The sequence below is a fragment of the Leuciscus leuciscus genome, assembly GCF_965113295.1.
Source record: "Leuciscus leuciscus genome assembly, chromosome: 1".
In the NCBI taxonomy this organism is placed as follows: Eukaryota; Metazoa; Chordata; class Actinopteri; order Cypriniformes; family Leuciscidae; genus Leuciscus; species Leuciscus leuciscus.
The window spans coordinates 16,095,076-16,122,027 of record NC_138725.1 but is presented as its reverse complement, the minus strand read 5'-3'; the positions used below and the strand labels follow the sequence as shown (position 1 = coordinate 16,122,027).

The 26,952-nt window shown below is 39.2% G+C and overlaps 2 protein-coding genes and 1 long non-coding RNA gene across 6 annotated transcripts in view; 2 read left to right on the top strand and 1 right to left on the bottom strand.

Moving 5' to 3' along the window:
- LOC309503752 overlaps nucleotides 1-7,158 on the bottom strand; it is a 97,217-nt gene extending 90,059 nt beyond the window's left edge. Inside the window, exon 1 of the long non-coding RNA XR_014207845.1 lies at nucleotides 6,656-7,158. This is a non-coding gene — a long non-coding RNA (uncharacterized lncRNA). The remainder of the gene's footprint in view (nucleotides 1-6,655) is intronic.
- Nucleotides 1-26,952, top strand: part of LOC309498214 (uncharacterized protein) — a 233,752-nt gene that overhangs the window by 94,071 nt on the left and 112,729 nt on the right. Inside the window, exons 2-3 of one of the 4 annotated variants that reach the window (XM_082168780.1) lie at nucleotides 9,001-9,140; nucleotides 9,950-10,882. The exons of 1 other annotated variant lie outside the window; for it this stretch is intronic. In XM_082168780.1, coding sequence (XP_082024906.1) covers nucleotides 9,083-9,140; nucleotides 9,950-10,882 — 991 coding nt within the window. In that variant the 5' untranslated portion in view covers nucleotides 9,001-9,082. Of the gene's footprint in view, nucleotides 1-7,998; nucleotides 8,130-9,000; nucleotides 9,141-9,949; nucleotides 10,883-26,952 lie in introns of those variants that run through there. 2 more of the 4 variants (XM_082168784.1, XM_082168783.1) reach the window with 2 other exon arrangements.
- On the top strand, nucleotides 15,568-17,981 carry LOC309502286 (uncharacterized protein). The gene is made up of 3 exons (XM_082174597.1): nucleotides 15,568-16,392; nucleotides 16,481-16,588; nucleotides 17,337-17,981. The coding sequence occupies exons 1-3, from the start codon at nucleotides 15,996-15,998 to the stop codon at nucleotides 17,597-17,599; spliced, it is 768 nt and encodes a 255-aa protein (XP_082030723.1). The 5' UTR covers nucleotides 15,568-15,995; the 3' UTR covers nucleotides 17,600-17,981.

Below are 26,952 nucleotides of genomic sequence, written 5' to 3'. Positions count from 1 at the left end.
TTGGATGGTACACCAGAAATGTCTTTTTGCATAGGACCTTAATTGCCATCCTCATCCTCTTCTGGCACCACATTCACATCAGTCTTTGTCTCCCTTGTCTCCACTGAGTCCACTCCAAGCTCATTCTGCTTAAATAAACAGCAAAGCAAATTAAACATTAGCTTTAGAGAAAAAGTATAAGTCCAGTACAATGAAATAATTCAATTTATCAAACTATACTATATACACTTTACTATAGATGTTTGCCTATCTTTCACTGGTTTGTGATTTTAATACTGAAAAATTGAATGACTATTTTTAAATGTTTATAAATCTTGACAACAGTATGTTTTAGTATATGGGATTGTTTATCTTACCTGTAATGCTTTGCTCCCTGTAGCTTCTGCAATGATTGTAGCATAGATGTCCAGGCATTGGTCTTCTGAAAGGAAGGGCATGGCCTTAACCCTTAAAGACCTAGAACATTTTTGGGGCGCCTGACTCACCTGTACTTTTCTTTGTTTTTCTAACCCATTCTAGCAGAAAGCATCAAGTGCCATATATCAGTTTAAACAGGAGAACCGAGAGTTTCCATCTAGCTCATTTCAAGTCCCAGTTTTACATTTATTTTGTCAGAGAATTTATGAAATTAACAGGATTTTAAGAAAAATGGCAGCAAAAAAATGTGGTGTTTTCAGTGTGAACTCAAACAGAACTTCCTGAAGTTTAGTTTTTTTTCCTTTAGAAAGTTCGACTTGGTTGTTTTAGACTTCCAGATTAAATTTTGTCTACATGTAACAATCCCTCAGCAAGTTATAGCCATTTATTATAATATAATTCTAGGTGTTTTTGAGTAAAAACAGGTGTATTACATTTACTGACAATGTAGATGTGTCCAAATAAGTTCAGAGAGTAAAGTAAATAGAAAAGTAGTTATATTACAACAGAACACTAAAGCAAACATTTTTCTTCAGAAAATTATATTATAATTTGAACATGAACAACAAATGCAAACAATATAACAAGTAGTGACAACTTTGCAATATAAATACTAACAATACAATATACAGAGTGTAAATGAACAAATGGTTCAAATAATCTTCACAAACTAAATACAAAAAGAAATAGTGCAAATGAAGAAATGGTTCATTGAGGGTAATATACTGAGTGCTAATGAACAAATAGTGCAAATAATCTTCACAAACTAAATACAAATAGATAAATAAACAGTGCAAATGATTAAAACGATCTTCTGAATCGGAAGGTTCCACCAGGTCATCGTCTAACGACTCGTTTAAAAAAATAAATTCTAACACATCCTCCGATTTGTACTGCTGTTTTGACATACTCATGCTCTTTCGTGTTTTATGCTTTTTCGTGTTTTGTGCTCTTTCGTGTTTTGCGCTATGGTCAAAAACTTTGCATCCGTTAGTTTTCATGCATAGTTTTCAATGCATTGCGTTTGTTCAAATTTATAAAGAAATGTGATTGGTTGTTAAAAACACCAATCACTATGTTTATTGGTTGAGTTGATGACCGTTTGGACGAATCTGGGCATGAGGGTGGGACTACGCATCAACAATGGTTCCTGTTTGGCTCAAAGAAAGAAACCACATGTGTTTCCTTGACGAATCACTGCTGCAGATTTTGATGACGCAATAACCGGCACTACGGAACCAGTGAATGACCAATAGAGACAACCATGATAACACGGGAAAGCTGAGAATCTCATCTTAAAGCATACAGATTGGATTAGCGACTCAAAAGTTATTAAACATTTTAGAACGATAGTTATTTTATCTGTATTGGTCTTTAAGGGTTAAACCTCGGATCCAAAGCTGTGGCCACATAAAGCGCCTCCTTGTTGAGATCCTGGCACATGGCAGATTTGATTTCCTGTGTCAAGTTGGAATCAGTTGGGCTGTCTTGTAGATCATCAAAATGTTGGAGTGGTCTCTTCTGACATGACTGGTGTAGCTACCTTCATGGGCTTCATAGCAGTGACAACTTCTTCAGCAGCTGTTATGTTCCTTCCTCACCTCAGCTGAGAAGAGGGCAGCATGGATGGCTGGCTGCTGTTCTAGGAAGCTCTGCAGCATGTCATGTGGACTATTCCATCTGATGGAAGTTAGTCTGCTTCTGGTCGCCAGGTTTCGGTTGCTTCTCTTTCAATGTCATTTCTGCATGGCGTCTGACAAGGTGCGTTCGTAAATTGGTTGTGTTACCTGAATATTTTATAGCAGCGTGACAAAGCTTGCATATTGCGTTTGTTTTATCCAAGTCCATGCTCCCTGGTTTGTTTTTAAAACCGAAGTGCACCCACACATTGGCTTTATATTGTGAAGGGGCCGAAGCAATTTTATCGGCTGAGTCTGCCATGCCGCTTCCAGCTTTCACTACCCAAAGTGGCACCCAGCAAGTTGAAGGAAACTAAAGCCGCCGTACTGCGACATCTACAGGAACGGAGGTTGTAGTTCACACCCGTTCACACAAAGTTTAAAAGATTTTTAATTTTAAAAATCAACAGTTCATTGATTTTCTGAGCTGGAAATCGATGTGGTATATCCTGAATATAAAAATCTATATTGTGATATATTGCTGTATTGATTTTTTTAGCACACCCCTAATAAAAATTAGAGAACAATAACTATTGCAGCACAAAAGAAAGCATTACAGCAAAAATTTGAGGCTTACACCAGTCAAAATTTAGTAGGAAGTGTAGAGGCCCTTGCTTTAAATTGGGGCAGTCATGGCCTAGTGGTTAGGGAGTTGAACTGGTAACCCAAAGGTTGCTGGTTCGATTCCAGAACCGGTGGGAAATGACTGAGGTGCCCTTGAGCAAGGCACCTAACCCCTAATCGCTCCCCGGGCGCCACACAAAGGCTGCCCGCTGCTCTGGGTGTGTGTATCCACGTTTGCAGTGTGTGTGTGTTAACTACTCACTACTCTGCTCCTAATGTGTGTGCATTAACTTGGATGGGTTAAATGCAGAAGTCAAATTCCAAGTATGGGTTACCATACTTGGCCGTCACGTGTCACTTTCACTTTCACTTTTCACTTAAATGACCTGAACACATCTGCGGCCACAGGACATCACTAGATTCTCACACTGCTCTGGTGTGTTCTTGGTCCACTCTTCTTCCAGTCTCTTCCACAGTTCGGTAACTGTAGTGGGTTTCTTAGACTTTGTCGCCAAGGATTTTCCAAAGATTTTCAATCAGGTTTAGATCAGGAGTCTGGGCTGGCCATTTAATTATTTCAATTTTCTGAGCTTCAAGGAACTGCTTTACCCATTTTGCAGTGTGACAGGGGCCGTTGTCTTGCTTGAAAATTGCGGGCTGATTGGGAGATGCTTGCAGGGAAGGAACCACATGTTGCCGAAGGAGGTTCTGAAAAACATTTGCATTCACCCTGCCATGTAGCTGTATAATAGGCCTTGTTTTTTGGGGGTTTTTTTGTAAAAATTGCTAGTAGAACACTGCTATACCCACAGCGAATATTCCTTCAAATTCCAAGCAATTAAAATTAACAGTATTTCTGAAAACAATCAAGTATTTCTTAAAGTCCAACTGAAATCAAAATTGACCCTATTTACTTTGTTAGCGCATATTACTAGTCTTGTGGTGAACAATTAATCTGTGCAAGTTAAAACACCGAAAAAAAATGGTTTGCCGTCGTAATCTTTAATCAAAGTCTGAAAAGTTACTTCTGGTCTGGAATGGGGTCCCTTCTCTGATGACGTAGGTTTGAGGACTTGGGTTGGGAAACGCTTAACCACTCCCCTCAAATCGTTAGTCTGTAATGAGCGAGAGATGGAGAGGAGGAGCGCTAGAGTAAAACCCTGCCCTCTGTTCAATATTCCGTTTCACTGGGAAATACGTCATAGCACTGGAGAAAAGTCATTTGCAACTTCCGGTTCACGCGGACTTTAATTGTTCTCTAATTTTGATATGAGCAGAAATTGGCGAACAAAAACTTATTTGTGGCAGTAGTCTATTTTACAGTAAAAACTTTATAATCTATCCAAAACTAGTCGAAGTGTTGTCTTTCATATTTCATCTGTAACATATCGTTTTTATGATATATATTTGGCATATAAATGTTAATTTACTGCTTATACAAAAACTATATACAATATAGTTCGGTAAAAGCTGTTCATTCATTCACACACAGAAATAATCAGTCTTTTTGCAGTTAACATACACTTTTCTAGCCTGGCAAGCCAGACCTACATCAAGATGTTAGGTCTGGAAACTCACCATAGACACGGCTCAATCCGAGGGGCGGGATAAACGGCAGTCTTTCAAATTCCCTCTGCGCGCAATAGGACATCGCTTCAACCAACCAGAGCGTTTTCCCAACAGCGGAGCTAACGTTAGTTGATAGATTCAACTTTTGCCATATCTGGCCGGCAAAACGACGAACACATCTTCCTTTTTTTAAGAATGACTTAAGTGCCGTTCTTTGCTCTTTTCTCAAAGAAAAACTTAACTCCAAGTCCTCCAGAGTCGCGGCCAAAGCCGATTCGAAAGACCGTTGTTCTCCATCAGCAGCCGTCATTCTTTGTTTTCAAGTGGCAGCCGTCGCAACTCTGTCGTCATATGTTAAGCCCGCCCCCACCTACTCTATACACGACGTGATTGGCCTGACCCAATTTAGGTTTTTGCAGCTAGAAGGTCTATTGAGAGTTGCTAGACCCACCTGGCTGCAAAATACATTTTGCTGCCGCTAGGGTGCGTCTAGATTTCTAGGCTAACACTTTTCCATATTGCGATTAGAACAAAGCCCTAAGAACAGCACTTACTATTCACAATCCTCAGCTAGATCCGTTGCTCCTCAAAATGAAAAATAAATGCACTTCTGAGGTAAATTTTCCAGAATTATTATTATTCCTCACAGCTTCACAACGTGAAGCACACTTATCTGATTAACCTTGGTGTGTTTTATCGAGCTGATGTGGGCGTTGACACGTTTGCATGGATTGCCTCAGATGATTTGCATTTGAATAGCAAGCGCTCAGCGTGGGCGGGGTCACATTAGCAGATAACGAGCTGTAATGAGAATGACTGACATCTCTCTCTTTTCATACAGATTACTTAAACAGAATATTTATTTTAGTTTTGAATTAGATCATTTAAAAGCAGTCAATTAAATGATTATAAAGATATATAGTATGGTTGTAGCGGTTCACAAAATTCACGGTTCGTTCTATACGATACACTGGTGTCATGGTTCGGTAAGTTTTCGATACAGCAAAAAGAAAGAAATACCAGAGAAATGTCCTTGATTATTTTTTTATATAAAACCGAAAGCACTTGAAAGCATTGTAGCCTACTATTCCTGCCAAACTTCCATGGTTACAGTTAGTGTTACTACAGTAAATCCATGGTGAATGTTGCTGATCTGTGGACACTGGATAGTTCATTTATGGCACAATGTTTCTTTCTGCCACCGCCACGTGCCACGCGTTGTTTGATTCGTTAATAGCAGAGAAATGTGAATGCTCTCTCTAGATCTCACAGCGATGTTTTTACTTCAGTGGCGAATTTGAATGCTTTATTTACTGGATCTCTTAGCGCTGTGTAGTAACAGTGTCACTTGATCAAGATCGGCTCGCGCTGCAATTGTCCAAACTGATAAACGGTCTGTGAAGCACAAAAATTACTCTTACATGACTTTATTGTGTTTTCATCCAGATGCTTTTATGCCGAGCATGAGTCTGTAGCAGTTGGTGGCAAAACTGTTGAGTTGGTCTCTGAATTTGCTGCTAAGGATCTGCTCTCGCAACCATAGAGCAGGATTGAGACACACTCAGCTTCAAATATGTTGATATTGAGTCTAATTGGAAGACTTCTTGACTGAAATATGTTCTTCATATTTCAGAAGGCCCCCCATGCTTGGCCTTTTCGTATTTTGATGTCAGATTCACTAGAGGCGATGTGGGAGCCAAAGTTCTTGGTCCATTCGATGGTCTGTCCATTTAGCTCTATATGCTGATGATTGTGTATTGCCATGTCCAGACCAGCGTATTCTTGGTTACTCTGTGCTTCTGTTTTACCTTCTTTTGTACTATGTTGACTTCAAGGCCTACTCTCCTGGCCCACTTTGCTGTTGTTGTGAGTTGTTCCTGTGCTCTGTCCAGGGTGTTTTCAAATAGGGCAATGTTGTCGGCGAAATCCTGGTCAAATAGTGATACTTGTGGATTTCTGCTGGATTCTTCTAAATGTGTTACGATTCCGCACGATAATGTGTTCTTTGCATGCACTTGTTAGAAATACAGTCGTGGTCAAAATTGATGGCACCCCTGATAAATATGATAAAAAATGGCTGTAAAAAATAAATCTGCATTGTTTATCCTTTTGATCTTTCATTAAAAAAATTCACAAAAATCTAACCTTTCATTGAAGTAAAAGAATTGAAATTGGGGGGTAAATCACATTATGAAATAAATGTTTTTCTCCAAAACACGCTGGCCATAAATGTTGGCACCCCTAGAATTTTTTATGAGAAAAATATCTCTGAAGTATATTACCATTAATATTTACCTTTTTTTTAGCACACCAGGGTGACTAGGAACATGAAATTGTCCAGCTATGACTTCTTGTTTCACAGGAGTTTAAATATGAGGAAGCACAAATGCCAAATTCCCTTAATCATCCATCACAATGAGTAAAACCAAAGAATATAGTTCTGATGTGCAGCAAAAGATTGTTGAGCGTCACAAAATAGAAAGTGACTGTAAGAAAATATCTAAAGAATTGAAAATCCCCATTTTGACCATCAGGGCAATAATTAAGAAGTTATAATCAACTAAAGATGTTACGAATCTGCCAGGAAGAGGACGTGTGTCTGTATTATCTTAATGGATAGTGAGGAGGATGGTTTGAGTGGCCAAAGACTCTCCAAGGATCACAGATGGAGAATTGCAGAGATTAGTTGAGTCTTGGGGTCAGAAAGCCAAAAAAAAAAAAAAAGATCAAACAACCCCTACATCACCAGTTGTTTTGGGAGGGTTTCAAGAAAAATCCTCCTCGCTCCTCCAAAAATAAACTCCAGCATATTCAGTTGTCAGACCTGGCTGGATCTTCAAAATGGACTGGATTCTGTGGTCAGATGAAATGAAAAAAATGGCTTTTTGGCAGCAAACCCAGCAGATGTGTTTGGTGCACACAGGGATGAAGAGTAAACACCACAGTTTAATCAGAGCACAAGCATGTATGTCATCATAAGCAGTGTTAAGAACATAACGATAAGAACAGCATTTCCACTGCGCGCGGCCACACCACACACACACCACGCATCTGACAGATGCATAACACCATCATCAAATCAGCAGGACAGTAGTGGACAGTGTGTAAAAACAATGCTTGGTCATAGTCTGGCTCAGCGGCCACATAAACCACGTTAAATAAACAACATTGACTAGGAAACTGCACAGTAAACGTAGATTGGCTTACTTTTGATGACTAGCTTATAACAGGAGACGACGGGGCTTAAGAGTTGAACACTGCAATGATTTCGTTATAGTCCAACGATTCAGTCAATTCTCTTTCAAATGAGAGCAGGGACAAAGAGTCTTTTTGACACGAACTTTAGTAAGTTGCTCTGTTTCATTTTAGTTTAACATACTTGGCTAAACTTCAGTGTCCCTCTGTGAAATGTGCTCGTCGTTGTGAAGGGGGGATGGGCTGTTCGCAATCTGACTGCGAAGTGCGCTATGCGGGCATTTCGTCATCACCATGACAACCATGACAACCAAACAAGAATCAAGAAACATTAAGATTTATTTTTATAGTTTCAAGTATTGTGATAATCGCAACAGACTTCGCAACAGAATTCCCTCGTTAGGCTACCTTGTGAGGCCACTGACTGGATGGGCCTGACTGACAGGTGGGTGGGCCCAGGCCCATCCAGGCCCACCCGTAGCTACGCGAGTGGAATAAAGTGAGATGATCTGCTGATGATCCTGAATGGCTTGTTGAATGAGTGTTGATAGTCTGAGGCTCATCAATATTAAGATTCCCCTGCTGAAAACACTCTTTATTTCATGACAATAGTTCCTGTTTTCACCTCATTTATTATGCTGATGTCTTCAGATCTCCTGTAAATTGACACTTAAAGCTCATTTCATTGGTGTCAGCAGACTGAGGGTAATTGATGCTTACTATATGAATGATTATTTATATCTTTTATGCTTTTAAATGTTTTTCCTACAGTTCTTTACTACTTTTCTAGATATATGCCATTATTTTAACGAAGAAATCGAATAATGTTAGAATTAGAAATACAAATTGCTTTACGATAGACAGACAGATATAAATACTGTGCAAATTAGTATATGGTTAAATACAAAAAGGGGTTTATATAGCAAAAAACAACAACAATATCTCTCTATCTATCCATCTATCTATCTATCTATCTATCTATATATCTATCTATATATATATATATATATATATATATATATATATATATATATATATATATATATATATATATTTATGTTTCATTTCCAGTCATAGACCATATTTAGAACAAGAATCATTTGATGACATATTCAAACACTGTATTTTAGGATCATAGTGCAGCCCCAAAATACTCATTATTTTTTTAAGTCTTTATACTTTGCCACTATCCTTCAAACCACTTTTTTGTCAGCAAGAAGTTTTTAATCATTTTAAAAATAATTAAATTTGAATGATGATCCAACATTATTTCACATATATTTTGACTTTTTTTTTTCTTCACAAAAGTTATTTGAAACATTACACTTGCATTTACTGGGTTTTCTATGTATAAAAAATCACTTTTGTAAATTTAATATCAATCAGACACTAAAATTAAACATCTGGTCTTTGACCCTATTAAAGCAAACTCAGTAATTGATATATTTTTTATTTTGGCAGATCAGCTCCTCCCACAGCAATTACATCACCAGTGAAGCCCCTCCTACAGCAGTCACGTGATCAGTGAAGCTCCTCCCACAGAAATTCCCCAATAAATGCTGTAAATTCCCATCAGCTACAAGTGAAGACGAGCATCAGGGCATCAGGAAGAGCTGAAATCTGCAAAGACTGAGTTTATTAAAGAGGACAGTGAGAACATGAGTGATCCAGAACCCTGCAGAATGAAACACACTGAAGATCCTGAAGAACAAAGAGGTTGGTGTTTATTCTTCATTCATTCATGATGCTGAAGAACATTCATGTTAGAAACATTCAAGCACTTCATCACATTTAGATAAACAGTTCAACTATGAGATGGTACAGGGAACATATCAACAAATGTTCAGTAAAGGGGAAACTTTCATATTGATTGTCAATATCAGGTCAAACGAAGTAAAACTAGCTCTGGTATATATTTGGTTTGCAATTTTTGTTGGACATTTCTCAATATAGTTTCGTTTTTTATTACTATTATTATTATTATTATTATTATATTTTTTAAGCAATAAACAGTAAACTGTATCAATTCAATTCAATTTCCAGGATGGCTGACAGGGTTGTAAGTGTAACTTAAGCAATATCTGATTATTTGTATAAGTTGTATTAATTAATCATAAATTATTTAAGTGATAACCTTCGTCTAATAATCAGACTTATGAGTTTGTGACCGTGAGATCAGCATTATTGGCCGGGGTGAAACTCTAAGTGACACTGGAATCCAAATGAACCAGTGAAATATAATGTAAAGAGTTATATAGAGTAATCAAATGTCTAATTAAATTATGATGTAAATGACCAATAATTAATTGGCGTTCCAACTTGAACTGGAACGCAGCGAAGCTTGTGTTTAATCTTGTAATCAAATGTAACATTTCTCTAAACAAAACTTTATTGATTATTCTAACACATAAAACTAATATCTAACACAAATATCAGCTCTTTTTATGTCCTTTCACTTCATATTCCTCTCTCTGAATTATTTATGTTGTACTGAAAATGAAATAACTTTTTCTCTTTGATTTCAGACCTGATGGAAGAGAGCGAGGAGAGAGAAGAACTGAGTGAAGTGAAGGAGGAGAGTGAAGAACTGAGTGAAGTGAAGGAGGAACATCATGTCAAACCTGGAGAAAAACCTTTGAGTCGCTCAAAGACTAAAAATACATTTTTAAAGAAAAGAAGAGCCAAGAAATCTTTCACCTGCACTCAGTGTGGAAAGAGTTTCACACGCAAACAATATCTTGATGTTCACATGAGGATCCACACCGGAGAGAGACCGTTCACATGTGATCAGTGTGGAAAGAGTTTCACACAATCATCAAGCCTTGATGTTCACATGAGGATCCACACCGGAGAGAGACCGTTCACATGTGATCAGTGTGGAAAAAGCTTCATAAAATCATCAAACCTTGATGTTCACATGATGATCCACACCGGAGAGAAGCCGTTCACATGTGATCAGTGTGGGAAAAGTTTCACACAATCATCAAGCCTTGAGATTCACATGAGGATCCACACCGGAGAGAGACCGTTCACATGTGATCAATGTGGAAAAACATTTCTCTGTGCATCAAACCTGAAGAAACACCTGACAGTTCATACGAAGGAGAAGCTGCATTCATGTTCTGTGTGTGGAAAGAGTTTTTCACGGCAGTGTCATTTACATAGACATGAGAAAATTCACACAGGTGTGAAAGAGTACATGTGCTTTGAGTGTGAGAAGACTTTTATTACAGCGGACAGTTTAAAAAAACACCAGAGAATTCACACTGGAGAAAAACCTTACAAGTGTTCACACTGTGACAAGAGATTCAATCGATCACAACATTTGAAATCACATGAGAGGATCCACAGCAGAGAGAAACCTTACAAGTGTGATCAGTGTGGAAAGAGTTTCACTATTAAAACTCACCTGAAGCTACACATGAAGATCCATACAGTGGAGAAACCACATCACCACAGTCACGGTAAGTAGTTCCCCAGCTAACATACATTTTTTATAAGAACGTTCTCCATATATTCAGAACAAAAAATATATTCTCCAAATATTCAGACCCAAATGTTGGTTCTGGAAACGTAAAACATGTCCAGTTTTCTTGATGTTAGAGGAATGTGTTTTAAAAGGTAAAATGTTCCTCAAGCGTTCTTTCAACTTAATTTTGATTTTTCGTTGATTTGTAACATTCCAAAAACATACAAATGTCCAGTTTCTTGAATGTTAATAGAATGTTATTTAAAGGTTAGGATGATGTTCCTGAAACATTCTGTCATGTTTGGAACCATCCTCAAACCAGATTCAACTCGTTTAAAATGACTATTGAACTCATCAGTGATCTTGACTTATGGCTTCACTTTTTATTTCACATTTTTTCTCTCATTTGAAAATGTCACATGATTTCATGTTTCTTTTAGACCTGATGGGAGAACCAGAGAGAAACCTTACACATGTGATCAATTCGGGAAGAGCTTCACGGATAAAGAAAACCTTAAGAGACACACGAGGATCCACACTGGAGAAAGACCATACACATGTGGTCAGTGTGGGAACAGTTTCACAAGTAAACACAAACTTAGGAATCATATGAGGATTGTTGTATTTGTATACCGCTGTAACCTCATAAATCATTCTAAAACATTCCCATAACCTGTTACAATTATAAATTGCCCTTACCTGCAGGTTAAAGATGCTAGACGTTAATTCAGGGTCCTTTTCAAATCAACAAAGAATGGTTTCGTTTTACTTTTAAAAAAGTTTCAGAATAACACAAAGACAAGGAAACGTAAAATATCGTCCACAAAAATCTTAATTGTATCTGTTACTTTTGGGACATGTAAAACATTTAGAGAGATCTCATTTCTAGGGATTTATCAGAAGAATTCACTTCTGGGCCTCTTGCCAATACGACAGCATCCACACCGGAGAGCGATCTCAATGCGGGAAGAGTTTCACTCAGGCTTTCTCTCTGAAATCACATCTTCCCATTCTGAAGAAAGACCATTTAACTGTGATCAGTGCGCTAAACAGTTTCATTGGGCGTCAGTCCTGAAGAAACACCTGAAGATTCACACAAAGGAGAAGATTCATTAGTAATATTACAGCAGAAAAGACACGGCGGTGTGTGTTTCAGTGCTGAAGTCCTTTACTACAGAAGATGAACTGAAAGAGTGGCAGAAAATTCACACTGGAAAAGAAAAACATTTGAAGGCAAAGTTCAGGAGCTGAAGAAGAGGCCATAACACTTTTAAGAGAGACATGAATCTGATATACATTTTTAAACGTTATTTATAATTTTGAATTAGAACATCTAGTTTCTCTTCTACTTCTACTCTTCCATGCAAACTCAAGATATACTTTCATGGAAACTGGACACTTTTCTTCTCTTCTTCTTTTGAGATGCTTTGGCTCTTATAAGTCAGTAAAGAGAGAGATCTGTCTCATTCGCTTTCACTTTTACTTAATTTAATTTACTTAATATTTGATTAATGTAATGATTGATTAAACTCTTTACTCATTTGATCAATCTCATTGTTATTGTCTGTTTTTATTTTCTGCTTGAATCAGGAATAATTTAGTTCTGAAACCCATGAAGTAACATATTATGATTGCTTTTTGAGCTTTCCATGTTTTAAATTTCTCAATAGAGCTTTTAAATAATAATATGAATAGTATTTGACGAATTTTTGATAATCTAATGACAATGACGTCATTCCTGAGTCATATTAAAAATTAATTAAAAATGAACAAATCGTTCATGACCGACCCATTGTAACAGTTCTGAAAAGCTGTTCCATTTCTTATGCTGTAATGCTTCTCCCCACCTCAAGGGGGATCTAGGGAGGTTTCTAAAGGAAGGGCTATCCTAGACACAAATAAGAGGCTGCGCCTGAAACTGCATACTTCCCCACTATATAGTAGGGAAAAAGTAGTAGGCGAGTGAGTAAATATGTATGAATCCTTAGTATTCATAAAAGAGTAGGGCCGTTTCTCGATACCAAGTTCGCAGAGTCTGGACTTGCGTCCTTCTGAGTTTGGACTTGCCAGGTTCGACTCAGAAGAACGAACTCTCGAGGACGGGAGGACGCGAGTCCAGTCATTCTACAAATGGAACGGCAGCGTACTTGATAGCATAACTCAGCACGCAATAGGCCTACATTCTCTAAGATTATTATTCACGTCGTCACAAATGATGTTTGACTCCGCCAGTCGGAGATCACCAAAATTAATATTAAAGAGGTGTGTGAACTTGCAAGTACGATGTCAGGCACTGTAATTTGCTCTGGCCCCCTTCCTGTTTGCAGGAGTGATGAGATACTTAGTAGATTGTCCTCACTCAATGGCTGGCTGTCTAAGTGGTGTCCGCAAAATAATATAGAATTCATAGACAATTGGAAAAGTTTTTGGGGCAGACCTGACCTGTTGAAAAGAGATGGTATTCATCCCTCCTGGGATGATGCTGCTCTTCTCTCTAGTAATATGGCACATAGTCTTAGAGCTCAAACATGTCAATCTGGGGCTCAGGTCAGGAAGCAGACAGACTGGCTAAACTGACCGTCTGCTAGCGGCCTCACGTCACCAAGGTCAGATAAATCCCATCACATAGAGCCTCTTTCACCTAGATATCATCACATAGAGACTGTGTCTGTTCCCCGAATTTGGAAATCCAAAAAACGTTTCAACCCATCTAAGGTTAAAAATTGAATTGCTGTTCAACAAATAAAAAACAGCTATAATACAGATGAGCAAATGATAAAGCTTGGGTTGCTGAATATTAGATCCCTTACTTCAAAAGCACTTATTGTTAATGATATGATTACAGACTATAATCTAGATGTGCTGTGTTTGACAGAAACCTGGCTAAAACCAAACGATTACATTAATTTATATGAGTCCACCCCGCAAGATTACTGTTATAAACATGAACCTCGTCTGAAAGGCAAAGGGGGAGGTGCCGCTATCATTTATTGTAATATTTTCAAAATCACTAAGAAATCTAGTTTTAAATATACTTATTTTGAAGTGTTGGTGCTTAATGTAAATATATATAAAGTGTAAATGACAAATCACGTTTGAGATTTGTGCTGGCTACTGTATACAGGCCACCAGGGTACCATAAAGATTTTATCAAAGAATTTGCTGACTTTCTATCAGAGTTAGTATTGGCTGCAGATAAAGTACTAATTGTTGGTGATTTTAATATAGATATAGATAATGAAAAAGATGCATTGGGATTGGCATTTAAAGACATTCTGAACTCTATTTGAGTTAGACAACACGTGTCAGGACCTACTCATTGTCGTAATCATACTCTAGATCTAATATTATCACACAGAATTAATGTTGATGCCGTTGAAATTCTGCAGCAGAGCGATGACGTCTCAGATCATTATCTAGTCTCGTGTAAATTACATTTAGCCAAGGCTGCAAAGCCGACTCCGTGTTACAAATATGTTAGACCTATCACTTCTGCCACTAAAGATTGCTTTATTAATAATCTTCCTAATCAGTTTCATCATCTCAGCATCCCAGATAGCTTAGAAGAACTCGATATTGCAATAGAAACTTTTAACTCTCTCTTTTCCAGCACTTTAGACACAGTTGCTCCGTTGCGCTTAAAGAAGATTAAAGAAAATAGTCCAACGCCGTGGTACAACGAGCACACTCAGGCACTTGAAAGAGAAGCCAGAAAAATGGAGCGCAACTGGAAGAAAACAAAACTAGAGGTATTTTGCATTTCATGGAAAGAGAGCTCGATTGCATACAGAGAGGCCTTAAACCCTATTAGAAGAAAATAAACAAAACCCTAGGTATTTATTTGAAGCAGTGACTAAACTAACGTTTATCATTGTCAGCAGCCATATCACCCTGTAGCCCAAGACTGATTGCCCACTGAAGCTAAGCAGGGCTGAGCCTGGTTAGTACCTGGATGGGAGACCTCCTGAGAAAAAAAAAACAGGTTGCTGCTGGAAGAGGTGTTAGTGAGGCAAGCAGGGGGTGCTCACCCTGTGGTCTGTATGGGTCCTAACGCCCCAGTATAGTGATGGGGACACTATACTGTCAAAAGAGCAACGTCCTTCGGATGAGACGTAAAACCGAGGTCCTGACTCTCTGTGGTCATTAAACATCCCATGGCATTTCTCGTAAAGAGTAGGGTGTAACCCCAATGTCAACATTCCACCCACTGGCCCTTACCAATCATGGCCTCCTAATAATCCCCTTACATTGAATTGGCTCTATCACTCTCTCTCCTCTCTCCACCTGTAGCTGGTGTGTGGTGAGCGCACTGGCGCCGTTGTACTGTGGCTGCCGTCGCTTCATCCAAGTGGATGCTACACACTGGTGGTGGTTGAGGAGAGATCCCCTGATATGATTGTAAAGCGCTTTGGGTGTACAGTAGTACATATGAAAGCGCTATATAAATGCCTCATTCATTCATTCATTGATTGTAGTCTCCCTAAGGAAAAATTTGATTTATTTATTGCTATAGGAGAGGAAGAATTGGCTAAACTCATTAAATCATCTAAACCGACAACATGTATGTTAGACCCTATAAAGAGATGCTTCCAGATGTCATAGATCCTCTTCTTACTATCATTAATTCATCTTTGTCTCTAGGATATGTACCAAAAACCTTTAAGCTGGCAATGATTAAACCACTTGTTAAAAAAACGCAACTTGATCCTACAAAATTAGTCAATTACAGGCCGATCTCGAATCTACCCTTTCAGTCAAAGATACTAGAAAAGGCAGTATCTTCACAACTATAGCCGCGTTTCCACCGCAGGAACTTTCCCCAGGAACTAGGAACTTTGGGGTGGTACTCGGTGTGTTTACACCGCAGGAACCAGGGTCTAAATGAAGTTCCGGGTAAAAATGTACCCCCCAGAAAGTCCCTGCTGGCGAGGTAGTACTTTTTCAGAGTTCAGGAACTTTCGGGGTGGGACTTGTGCGCTGAACATGCTGATTGGTTGAGCTCACGTCACATTTGATTGGTTGAATCCACGCTGCATTTTATTTTAGCCGCCATTTTTAAAAATCGCGCTTCCTGGCTTCGTGCAGTAAAGAGTTGTCTGGAAATGAATATGGAGTTTACAAAAAAATACGACCGCTGGACCGACGACGAGGTCCAGGCTTTAATAAGCGTATTTGCGGAAGAAGAAATCCAGCGGGAACTGGAAACGGCAATCCGCAATGAAAAGGTTTACCTCAAAATATCGAGTCGGTTATACGAGCTGGGCATTGTTCACACTGGAAAACAGTGCAGAGAGAAGTTAAAAAAATTAAAACAAGACTACAAAAAAGTCAAGGATCACAACAATAGAAGCGGATCCGATCGGCGTACTAACAAGTGGTTTGACCGTCTGGACGCGTTGTTGGGACACAGGCCGGCATTTTCTGCAGCAGCGGTGACAAAAGACTCTGCAATTTCATTTTTGGAATCCATTCATGAATCTGAGGACCAGTCGGTTGAAGGTAAATTATTACACATCTACATGATATTATCGTCTTAAACTCGTTGCAGTGATAAAACAAACTAACTTTTTTCAACGTGTTTTTACAGATGAAATGAATGGCCCCGATGTGCAGGCAACAGAGACCAGCGTGTTTTCCCCAGCAATCACCAGTAGCCCTCATCCCATGTCTTCCGCCGAAACACACACACGACGAGGTATTAAACAACGTTGTCTGTTGATAAAAATATACTTCAAAACTAGGGGTGTAATAATATATCGTGCAACAATATATTGCAATACAAAAATGCAACAATACGTATCATGGATAGTTCACCCAAAATAAAAAAAACTGTGAGGAAAAAATGCAGGTTTTCAGAGTTTTAGTTGTCAGTACTACATTAAAATGATGTTGAGATTAATGTATAATATAATGCAATGGGGGGATATTTGTGGGTCCTGATAATGCCAAACATCTATATGTTACCAATGTTAAGCATATTCGTCTAAAATAATTCAGTATTTTCAGCTTCAGAATCATGAATATTTTTATTCTGGTGTCTCAATTGTCCTTGGGTTACAAGCACCAAGTCCAAGCTTATTAATTTAAACCCACAATGTAATATCAAAGTTAGCATTTTAATCAACAGTACATTTTTTGTTAACCTTTTATCATATGTCTTGGGAGTATCGCAATAACATTGTATCGTGATATGTATCGAATCGTGACACGAGGGGATCATTACACCCCTTTTCAAAACTGACCTAATTGTAATCCTAATGGTTTTGGGTCATTGTGTTATTTTTTTTATTGCAAACTTAAATGGCCCATGATAAAAAATATGGAGCATGATGGCCCAACACAAGTTTCAAATTTAAGATTTTGTAGTGAAAACACTTAAAATAAGTATTTTATTGTTTTCAGGGTGGGCTTGTGTATTTATTGTCATGTGTTTCTGCACTTAGGGAAGAGGAAAAGGGATTGTGACTTCCTTGATGTGCTGAGGGACATGGAAGATTCTAACCGGACCGCCCTGCAGCTTGGACAAGAACAGCGTGACAAATATATGCAGCTGTTACTTGAGAGCCAGGCTGAGGAAAGAGAGATGAGGAGGCAGGAGTTGGCGTTCCTGCAGTCGGAAGCTGAAGAAAGCAGACGGCAGCAGAGGGACTTTCAGGCTGGGTTTCTGTCTGTTCTTGGACAGTTTGCCCAGTCATTCAAAAAGTAGCCACTTGAACTCAGACTGCACTTTAAATTGCACATTTGCATTTTTTTTTTTTTTGCACAATTCAAATTTTTATATATTGTTTGCATTCCTGCAGAGGGCCGGGTTTCTGTCTGTTCTTGGACAGTTTGCCCAGTCATTCAAAAAGTAGCCACTTGAACTCTGAGATTGCACTTTAAATTGTACATTTGCATTTTTTATTTTTCTTTGCACAATTCTAATTTTTATATATTGTTTGCATTCCTGCAGAGGGCCGGGTTTCTGTCTGTTCTTGGACAGTTTGCCCAGTCATTCAAAAATACATTTGTATTTGTTTTTCTTTACACAATATATTACTGTTCTTGTAATTTATTTCTTTTCACATGATTGTATTTTTAAAAATATATATTTTGTAAGCAGTACTTGCCTTGTGTTAAATAAAGTTTGTAAAATGTCACTTTGAGATCAAGTGCCTTTTCATCTCCATGGTAATTTTAGCTCTTACGGTAAGGTTTTGAAGTGCTGGTTAAATGTAAAACATTTCCGGTGAAAGTGCACAGGTTAAAATAAGCAAAGTGTAGGTAATTTAAGTCACTTATGAAATTACATTTTATATTTGACAGCCAAATATACAGGTGAAACTCAAATTTAGAAATATTGTGCAAAAGTTATTCCAGTAATTCAACTTAAAGGTGAAACTCGTATATAGACTCATTACATGCAAGGTGAGAGATTTTCAAGCCTGTTATAATTATGACTATGGCTTACAGCTTAGTTAATTACTGAAATACAATTTTGCACGTTATTCAAATTTTTCAAGTTTCCCCTGTAAACAGAAGGTGATAACAATAAATTAAAACCAAAGCATGATTCAGAAGTAATCATTTTTATTTACAAAAAAGTGTTACACAGCAAAAACAATGTACAACAGGTGTATACAGCATAAAAAAATGGCACATTACAGCACCTGAAGGTTATTTTTCCCTTACCAAAAAAAAAAAAAACTTTCTGGTGTGTAACCAGTGATACTGCAGTTTACTACATTGTAGTCAAAAGCTTCATTAGACCTGTACGTGTGTAGCCGGCGTGGTCTGCTCTTCGCCGACTACTGCGTTGTGTTCTGGTGCACTGATGACAGGACACTGACTTTCCTCAAGGCACTTTATTCGGTTCAACTGTTCAATTTCAAAGAGAACAAAAGTTCAGGATTCGATCCTCGAATCAGAATCAGCCTCTCTCAATCACGTAGAATGCAGACTCAACATTTAATCACATTCAAAAATCAGAAAATAAAATACAAAATAACAATTAGAGAAAATAAACACATCACATTAGGCTCATATATATATATAATGTGTATGTGTCATATTGCGTGTTATCTCTATTCTCCACTCTGGGCTTTTAGCTCTTACATTAACATTATGCAACATGAAATAAGCTATCTTTTCAATAGTTAACACATACATACAGTAATATGCGCGAAGCAACATGTACATGCTCCACATCTGGGCCTTTTCAGTGCCATTGAACATTAATCAATACAAGAAAACTTTTTAAATGAACACATTATATCCATAACCTGGTATTGGGAGTACATACCTGTTCAATTTCAAAGAGAGCAAAAGTTCAGGATTCGATCCTCGAATCAGAATCAGCCTAACATAAGAAAAAGGATAACTGAAACATGTGGGCTGTGACACGAGGATAGAATGACGATCGCTAACATACAGCTACAGAACACGAGGTTAGCTATGGTAGCAATTTCTCAAACTCTCAAAACAGCAAAGTTCTCGACACATCTCGATTAAATGTAACTGCACTCATTATAAATTACACATACTAGTTACCATGTGCATTAAAACTAAAGTTCTAACAGGTATATCTCAATTTTACATTGCGCTGACGTGAACACATACCTCTCTCAATCACGTAGAATGCAGACTGAGAAAAGAACGCGAAAATTCAGTATATGACCTCACATCCAATAGAGGGCGCACATACACAACAAATAACTCTCCCAATACCTATAAGCTACCATGACATAACTGAACAGTACAGTATTTTGGTGAAATAAACTCACAAACAATAGAAAATAAAAGATTAAAAGTTGCAAAAATATTTGTCATTCTTTGACCTGTTACACGTGCATCTAGACCCTCGGCCTCTACAGTGGATGACAGTGCCCCATCAGGCTGGTTGAATGTACCCGTAACCCATTCTTCTCTGAACTCATCACCATTCATTTCACAGAGGTTATGAAGAACACAACATGCTATCACCAGGGATTTGACCTTGTGTGTATTGCAGTCATTTCGTTTTAGCAAACACCTCCATCTGCCCTTTAGTCTGCCAAAAGCATTCTCAACCACCACCCTGGCTCTGCTTGTTTTATGGTTGTACACAAGTTGTTGGGGTGTCAGTCGTCCGTTGTCTGTGAAAGGTTTCATCAGCCAGCTCTTCAAAGGATAGGCTGCATCACCAAGGACATAGTACCCCACATCATGTCCACAAATGTTCTTGGTTACATCAGGTAGTAACAAACCCCGATCCACTAGGTCCCACAATCCTGACAAACGCAGCACTCTGGCATCATGCAGGCTACCTGGCGCTCCTAAAAAAACATTCCAAAAGAGACCTCTTCCGTCCACAACAGCCTGTAGGATGATCGAATGCCAGCCCTTTCGGTTGAAGTACTCTGTGTGGTACTCCTCTGGTCCAAGAATGGGGATGTGTGATCCATCAATTGCACCTACACACTGAGGCAAACCCCATCTGCACTCAAAATACGTCGCCATTTCTTTTAACTTTTCACTGTTTGGTAACTGGATAACTTCTTGCATGAGTACCTTCTCGCATGAGTACCTTCTCAACAGATGAGCAGAAATCGTGAACACAGTGACACACAGTAGCAACTCCGACTCCAAATAAATGAGAGATGCTTCTATACTCTGAGTTGGTCGCAAGTTTCCACAGTGCAATGGCGATTCTTTTTTGAATGGGTACACAATGTCGGTAGTTTGTGTCATGTCTCTCCAGTTGGGGTTGCAATCGACGACAGAGGTACAGAAAAGTATCCTTAGACATCCGGAAATTCTTTATCCACTGTGCTTCGGTGAAAGTTGGAACCACGCTGTCCCACCATTCTGTTGTTCTAGTGTGTATCCAAACCGATCGCGAAACACGACGCATTCGATAGTACTCCCATATCTAAAACACACAAAAGTTCCAAAAAATAAGTTGATGTAATCGATAATAACATTATTCACAACTCTTGTTCATTTTGATGGATTCATTTCTTCATCGGGATGGCCATCACCCAAACAAACTTGGTTCAAGAGTGTTAAAGGACAACATCTACTTCTCCCTCAATCATCCTTCTGCAGTGTGTGCCAATCCACTCAATCAGAACGGCACACACACACCTGGACACAGTATGAATGACCACAGGACTTCACTTCATGATGTTGACATATCACACAAGGACAATGATAACACCACTGAGCCACAACAACCTCTGCTCACGGACACAATCTCAGTTGAGCCCTGCCCACAGAGCTCACCACAGACAGACACATCAGAACTGCTCCAAGATTCAGCACCCAAGGACGACTTCCTGGAAAACAGCCAGGGAAGCCAGGACAGCATATCACAGCCTCCTATAACACCAGAGCAACAGCCCCTTTCACCAGACACGTTCTCCCTCTCGCCAGCAACTCCACTCCTGTGCTTCTCACAGAAAATGGAAGAACTTGTGCATGCTGGAACCAGACTATCCCACTCTTTTGCTGCAAGCCCCCAGATATCAACCAAAAAACGTCGGGCACCGCTACCACCAAAGCCTGCAGGCCCAGCTCGCCCTCCCCCTGCCTCTGTGAGAGCTCTTCGGCCTCTGCCACAACGCCAGGGCCCACACCCTCCTCCATCTGCTCGATGTGAACCAAAAACAACTGATACCAGCTCTCAGTGATGTATGTCGGGTCCCCGCTTTGATAACAGTAACTTTCTTAAATGTTTACAGAACAAGCGGGAACCCAGTGTGCCTGTATCTTTCTCTATTGCTGTTCTATTACAAGATAGAAAGTCTAAGGCCTTCAATAGCCGTACAGCAAACTCAACTAATCTGGTGCCTATTGCACGTCTAACTAAGATTGGTGTAGGGAGAAAAAGTAAGACTGTTAAGTTAGCAATTTTAAACATCCGCTCACTTAAAAATAAATCACTTCTAGTCAATGACTTAATAACCACAAACAACCTGGATTTTATGCTTCTAAATGAAACCTGGCTAGAAGACAGCTGCAGTGCAACAATCCTCAATGAAACAGCCCCTCCTAACTTTACTTTTATGAGTGTCTGCAGAGCTGTTAAGAGAGGTGGGGGTCTAGCTGCTCTTTTTAAAGATATCTATCGATGTAAGCAAATATCATTTGGGAATTACCCGTCTTTCGAATATCTGGGTATTGTATTAAAAGGTGCTCCACGCATTTTACTCATCATTATTTACAGGCCTCCAAAATGCTCTCCAGCCTTTGCTGAGGAATTTACAGAACTGTTATCAACAATTACCTCAGAGTTTGACTGTTTTGCCATTGCTGGAGATTTTAACATTCACATAGATAATGCAGAAAACAATATGGCAAAAGAAATCAAAACTGTTTTAAAAACTTTTGATCTGACTCAGCATGTACATGGACCCACACACAATCATGGACACACTCTAGATTTACTTATCAGTAAGGGTCTAAACATCTCATCGATTGTTATTAAGGATGTAGCACTGTCTGATCATTTCTGTATTTTCTTTGATATATTGATCTCTCCTGCCACTGAAGCTAGATCTGTGTCTGTCAAGAAGAGATGCTTAAATGAGAACACTAGTGTACTATTTATGAAGGCTATATCCTTAACACCAAGCATATCTGCTGACTCTGTTGATTTTCTCCTTGATTCTTTTAACTCAAAAGTTAAAAGTGCAATTGGTGATATTGCTCCTGTGAAAGTCAGGAAGAAGAGTGGCAGACAAAAAGCACCTTGGAGAAACTCAACAGCAGTGCAAAATATGAAAAGACAATGCAGAAAAGCAGAGCGCATGTGGCGGAAGACAAAACTTGTAGTCCATTATAACATCTACAAAGACAGCCTGCATGCTTTCAATATGGAACTAGGCAAAGCTAGACAGACTTTCTTCTCAAATATTATAAACTGCAATTTAAACAACACACGCACTCTTTTTGCTACTGTAGAGAGACTGACAAACCCCCCAAGCCAGATTCCCAGTGAAATGCTCTCAAACAGCAAGTGCAGTGAGTTTGCTTCCTTCTTCTCTGACAAAATCAATAATATCAGAAAGGTGATCAGCACATCATTGAGTTGCGCTGGGGTCAGACAGATCAGACCACCTGAAAAAGTAGTAACTTTGTCTGATTTCAAAAAAATTGATGGCAAAATTTTGGTAGAAACCGTACAGCACCTTAAAACATCAACATGCGCTCTTGACACACTTCCCACATCTTTTTTCAAAAGTGTGTTAAACAGTTTAGAAGCAGATCTTCTAGAAGTGGTAAATGCCTCACTTCTCTCTGGGAGTTTTCCAAACTCCCTGAAAACTGCAGTTGTCAAGCCCCTCCTGAAAAAGAACAATCTGGATAAGACCATTTAAGCAACTATAGACCGATCTCAAATCTTCCTTTCATAGGCAAGATCATTGAAAAAGTTATCTTCAATCAGCTGAACAAATTCTTAAGCTCGAATGGATACTTTGATAATTTTCAATCTGGTTTCCGACCGCACCACAGCACAGAGACAGCGCTCATAAAGATAATAAACGATATTCGCTTAAATACTGATTCAGGCAAATTATCAGTGCTGGTACTACTCGACCTCAGTGCTGCATTTGACACTGTCGATCATAACATACTTCTTGACAGGCTGGAAAACTGGGTGGGGCTTTCTGGGATAGTCCTAAAATGGTTCAGGTCATACTTAGATGGGAGAGGTTATTATGTGAGTATAGGAGACCATAAGTCTGAGTGGACATCCATGACATGCGGAGTCCCTCAAGGCTCAATTCTTGCGCCACTCCTGTTCAACCTGTATATGCTCCCAACGAGCCAAATAATGAGAAACAACCAAATTGCTTACCACAGCTATGCAGACGACACACAGCTGTGCTTAGCCCTATCGCCTAACGATTACAGCCCCATTGACTCCCTGTGCCAATGCATTGATGAGGTCAACAGTTGGATGTGTCAAAACTTTCTTCAATTAAACAAAGACAAAACTGAAGTTATTGCGTTTGGAAACAAAGATGAGGTTCTCAAGGTGAACGCATACCTTCTCTCTAGGGGTCAAACAACTAAAAATCAAGTCAGGAATCTTGGTGTGACACTAGAGTCAGACCTTAGTTTCAGTAGTCATGTCAAAGCAATAACTAAATCAGCATACTATCATCTGAAAAATATTGCAAGAATTAGATGCTTTGTTTCCAGACAAGACTTAGAGAAACTTGTGCATGCTTTCATCACCAGCAGGGTGGATTATTGTAATGGACTCCTCACTGGCCCAAAAAGACCATAAGACAGTTGCAGCTCATACAGAACGCTGCCGCTAGGATTCTGAGCAGAACCAGAAAATATGAACATATCACACCAGTCCTCAGGTCTTTACACTGGCTCCCAGTTAGATTTAGGATTGATTTCAAAGTATTATTACTGGTATATAAATCATTCAATGGCCTAGGACCTCAATACATTGCAGATATGCTCACTGAATATAAACCCAACAGATCACTCAGATCATTAGGATCATATCAGCTAGAAATACCAAGGGTTCACTCTAAGCATGGTGAGTCTGCTTTTAGCTATTATGCCAGCCGCAGCTGGAACCAGCTTCCAGAAGAGATCAGATGTGCTCCTACAGTGGTCACATTCAAATCCAGACTCAAAACACTTCTGTTTAGCTATGCATTTACTGAATGAGCACTGTGCCGCTGTTAGTCCGACTGTACTGTCTTGTATTTCATTTTATTTTTTTAAACTGTTTTAATTATTCAGGTTTCTTTTTATTATTTTAATTTCTTCTATGTAAAGCACTTTGAATTGCCATTGTGTATGAAATGTGCTATATAAATAAACTTGCCTTGCCTTGCCTTGCCTTGCCTTGCCTTGCCTTGCCTTGCCAATCTTGTTCTTTCTGCCCGATGGCGCGCGTTCGTCCCATCCATCTCACGGTCAATGTCCGCTATAGCTGATAACAAACGTTGTCTACTTTTATATCTAGCATTACGAGCTTTCTGAATACGCTTTAGTATTAGTGCTCGTCTCTTTTCTGCCGTTTTGTTAATTACCTCGTTAGTAAACCAATAGATCACACACAAAAGCAGCACAGCTTGAATCTCCTCCACACTTAAAACTCAAAACGCGCTCAAAACTCAAAACAAACGCGCTTCCTGTCCGTCGCAGACTGGGAGGAGCAGTCGCACGCAGTTCAACGTCACCAGACTAATTTACATAATCTTCCCTGTACTTTAGACCGCGGTGTAAACGCAGTAAGCAACCGGTCTGGGGCAAAAAAAGTTCCTATGAAAAAAGTTCCTGGGACAAATAGTTCCTGGTAATTGCGGTGGAAACGCGGCTTATGTTCCTTTTTAGAAAGAAATGATATCTGCAAGGATTTTCAGTCAGGATTTAGACCGTACCATAGTACCGAGACAGCTCTCGTTAGAGTCACAAATGATTTGCTCTTATCATCCGATCGTGGTTGTATCTCTCTATTGGCGTTACTCGATCTTAGTGCTGCATTTTACACTATTGACCACAACATTCTTTTTAATAGACTTGAAAATTATGTTGGCATTTGTGGAATTGCATTAGCATGGTTTAAATCATACTTATCTGACCGTTATCAGTTTGTAGCTGTAAATGAAGAGATGTCTTAGCGATTACAAGTTCAGTATGGTGTACCACAAAGATCAGTACTAGGACCGTTGCTTTTCACGCTGTACATGCTACCCTTGGGAGATATCATTAGGAAGCATGGAATTAGCTTTCACTGTTATGCCGATGATACTCATCTGTATATTTCTTCATGCCCTGACGAAACTTACCAATTCACAAAATTAACGGAATGCATAGCTGATATAAAAAATTGGATAACTAGTAATTTCCTAAAACCGCATTTTTCCATCTTAAAAATATATCTAAATTACACCATATGCTCTCATTGACAAATGCGGAACAATTAGTTCATGCGTTCATGACCTCAAGGCTAGATTATTGTAATGCTCTACTGGGTGGTTGCCCTGCACGCTTAATAAACAAACTACAGCTGGTCCAAAACGCAGCAGCTCGAGTTCTTACCAGAACCAGTAAGTATGACCATATTAGCCAAGTTCTGTCAACACTGCATTGGCTCCCTATTAAACATCGTATACATTTTAAAATATTGCTGATTACTTACAAAGCACTAAATGGTTTAGCTCTGCAGTACTTGAGCGAGCTCTTAACGCATTATAGTCCTTCACGTCTATTGCGATCTCAAAATTCCGGCCAGTTGATAATACCTAGAATATCAAAACCGCTGGCGGTAGATCATTCTCCTATTTAGCACCAAAACTTTGGAACAGTCTTCCTACCATTGTCCGGGAAGCAGACACACTCTGTCAGTTCAAAGCTAGACTAAAAACACATCTCTTTCGCGTATCTACCCCGAAGTGATACAATTCTGTATCAAAAATGTTAAGGCCAGACAAGTAGTTTTTTAAGGCTTGGTTTGTAGGACATTACAAACCTGCGCACATATATTCAAACACGCATAACAATAGACTGAACTCGTAATACGCATGTGCACGCCATCAGCGTTCTCACAGCGGTTATGCCTACTCTGTCAATGCATCAGCCAACCCTCGTCTCGCATTTCCAGAGAAATCTGATGGGAATCCAGCCAAATGTAAGGGGTTCCTTCTCCAGTGCACATCTAAACATCGATCAACAACCCTCATTTTATTCCAATGCTGCAGGGCGCATTGCCTTTGTCTGTTCACTACTCACCAGAAAGCTACCTGAATGGGCTACGGCAGTTTGGAGACCCGAGGGTTCCTCCTTCCCATCTTATGCAGCATTTTTTCAGCAATTTCATAAAGTCTTTGAACAATCCACTGCAAGAGGAAGTCCGGGAGAACAGTTATTAAACCTCTCTCAAGGAAGAAACACCGCTGCTGAATTTGCACTTACCTTCCGTACTCTTGCTGCTCAGACCAACTGGATAGAGGACACACTGAAGACCCTGTTCAGAAAAGGATTATCAGTCGAGTTACAGTCCGAATTAGCCTGCCGAGACGAGGGTAGGAATCTGAATGAGTACATTGATCTCACTATCCAGGT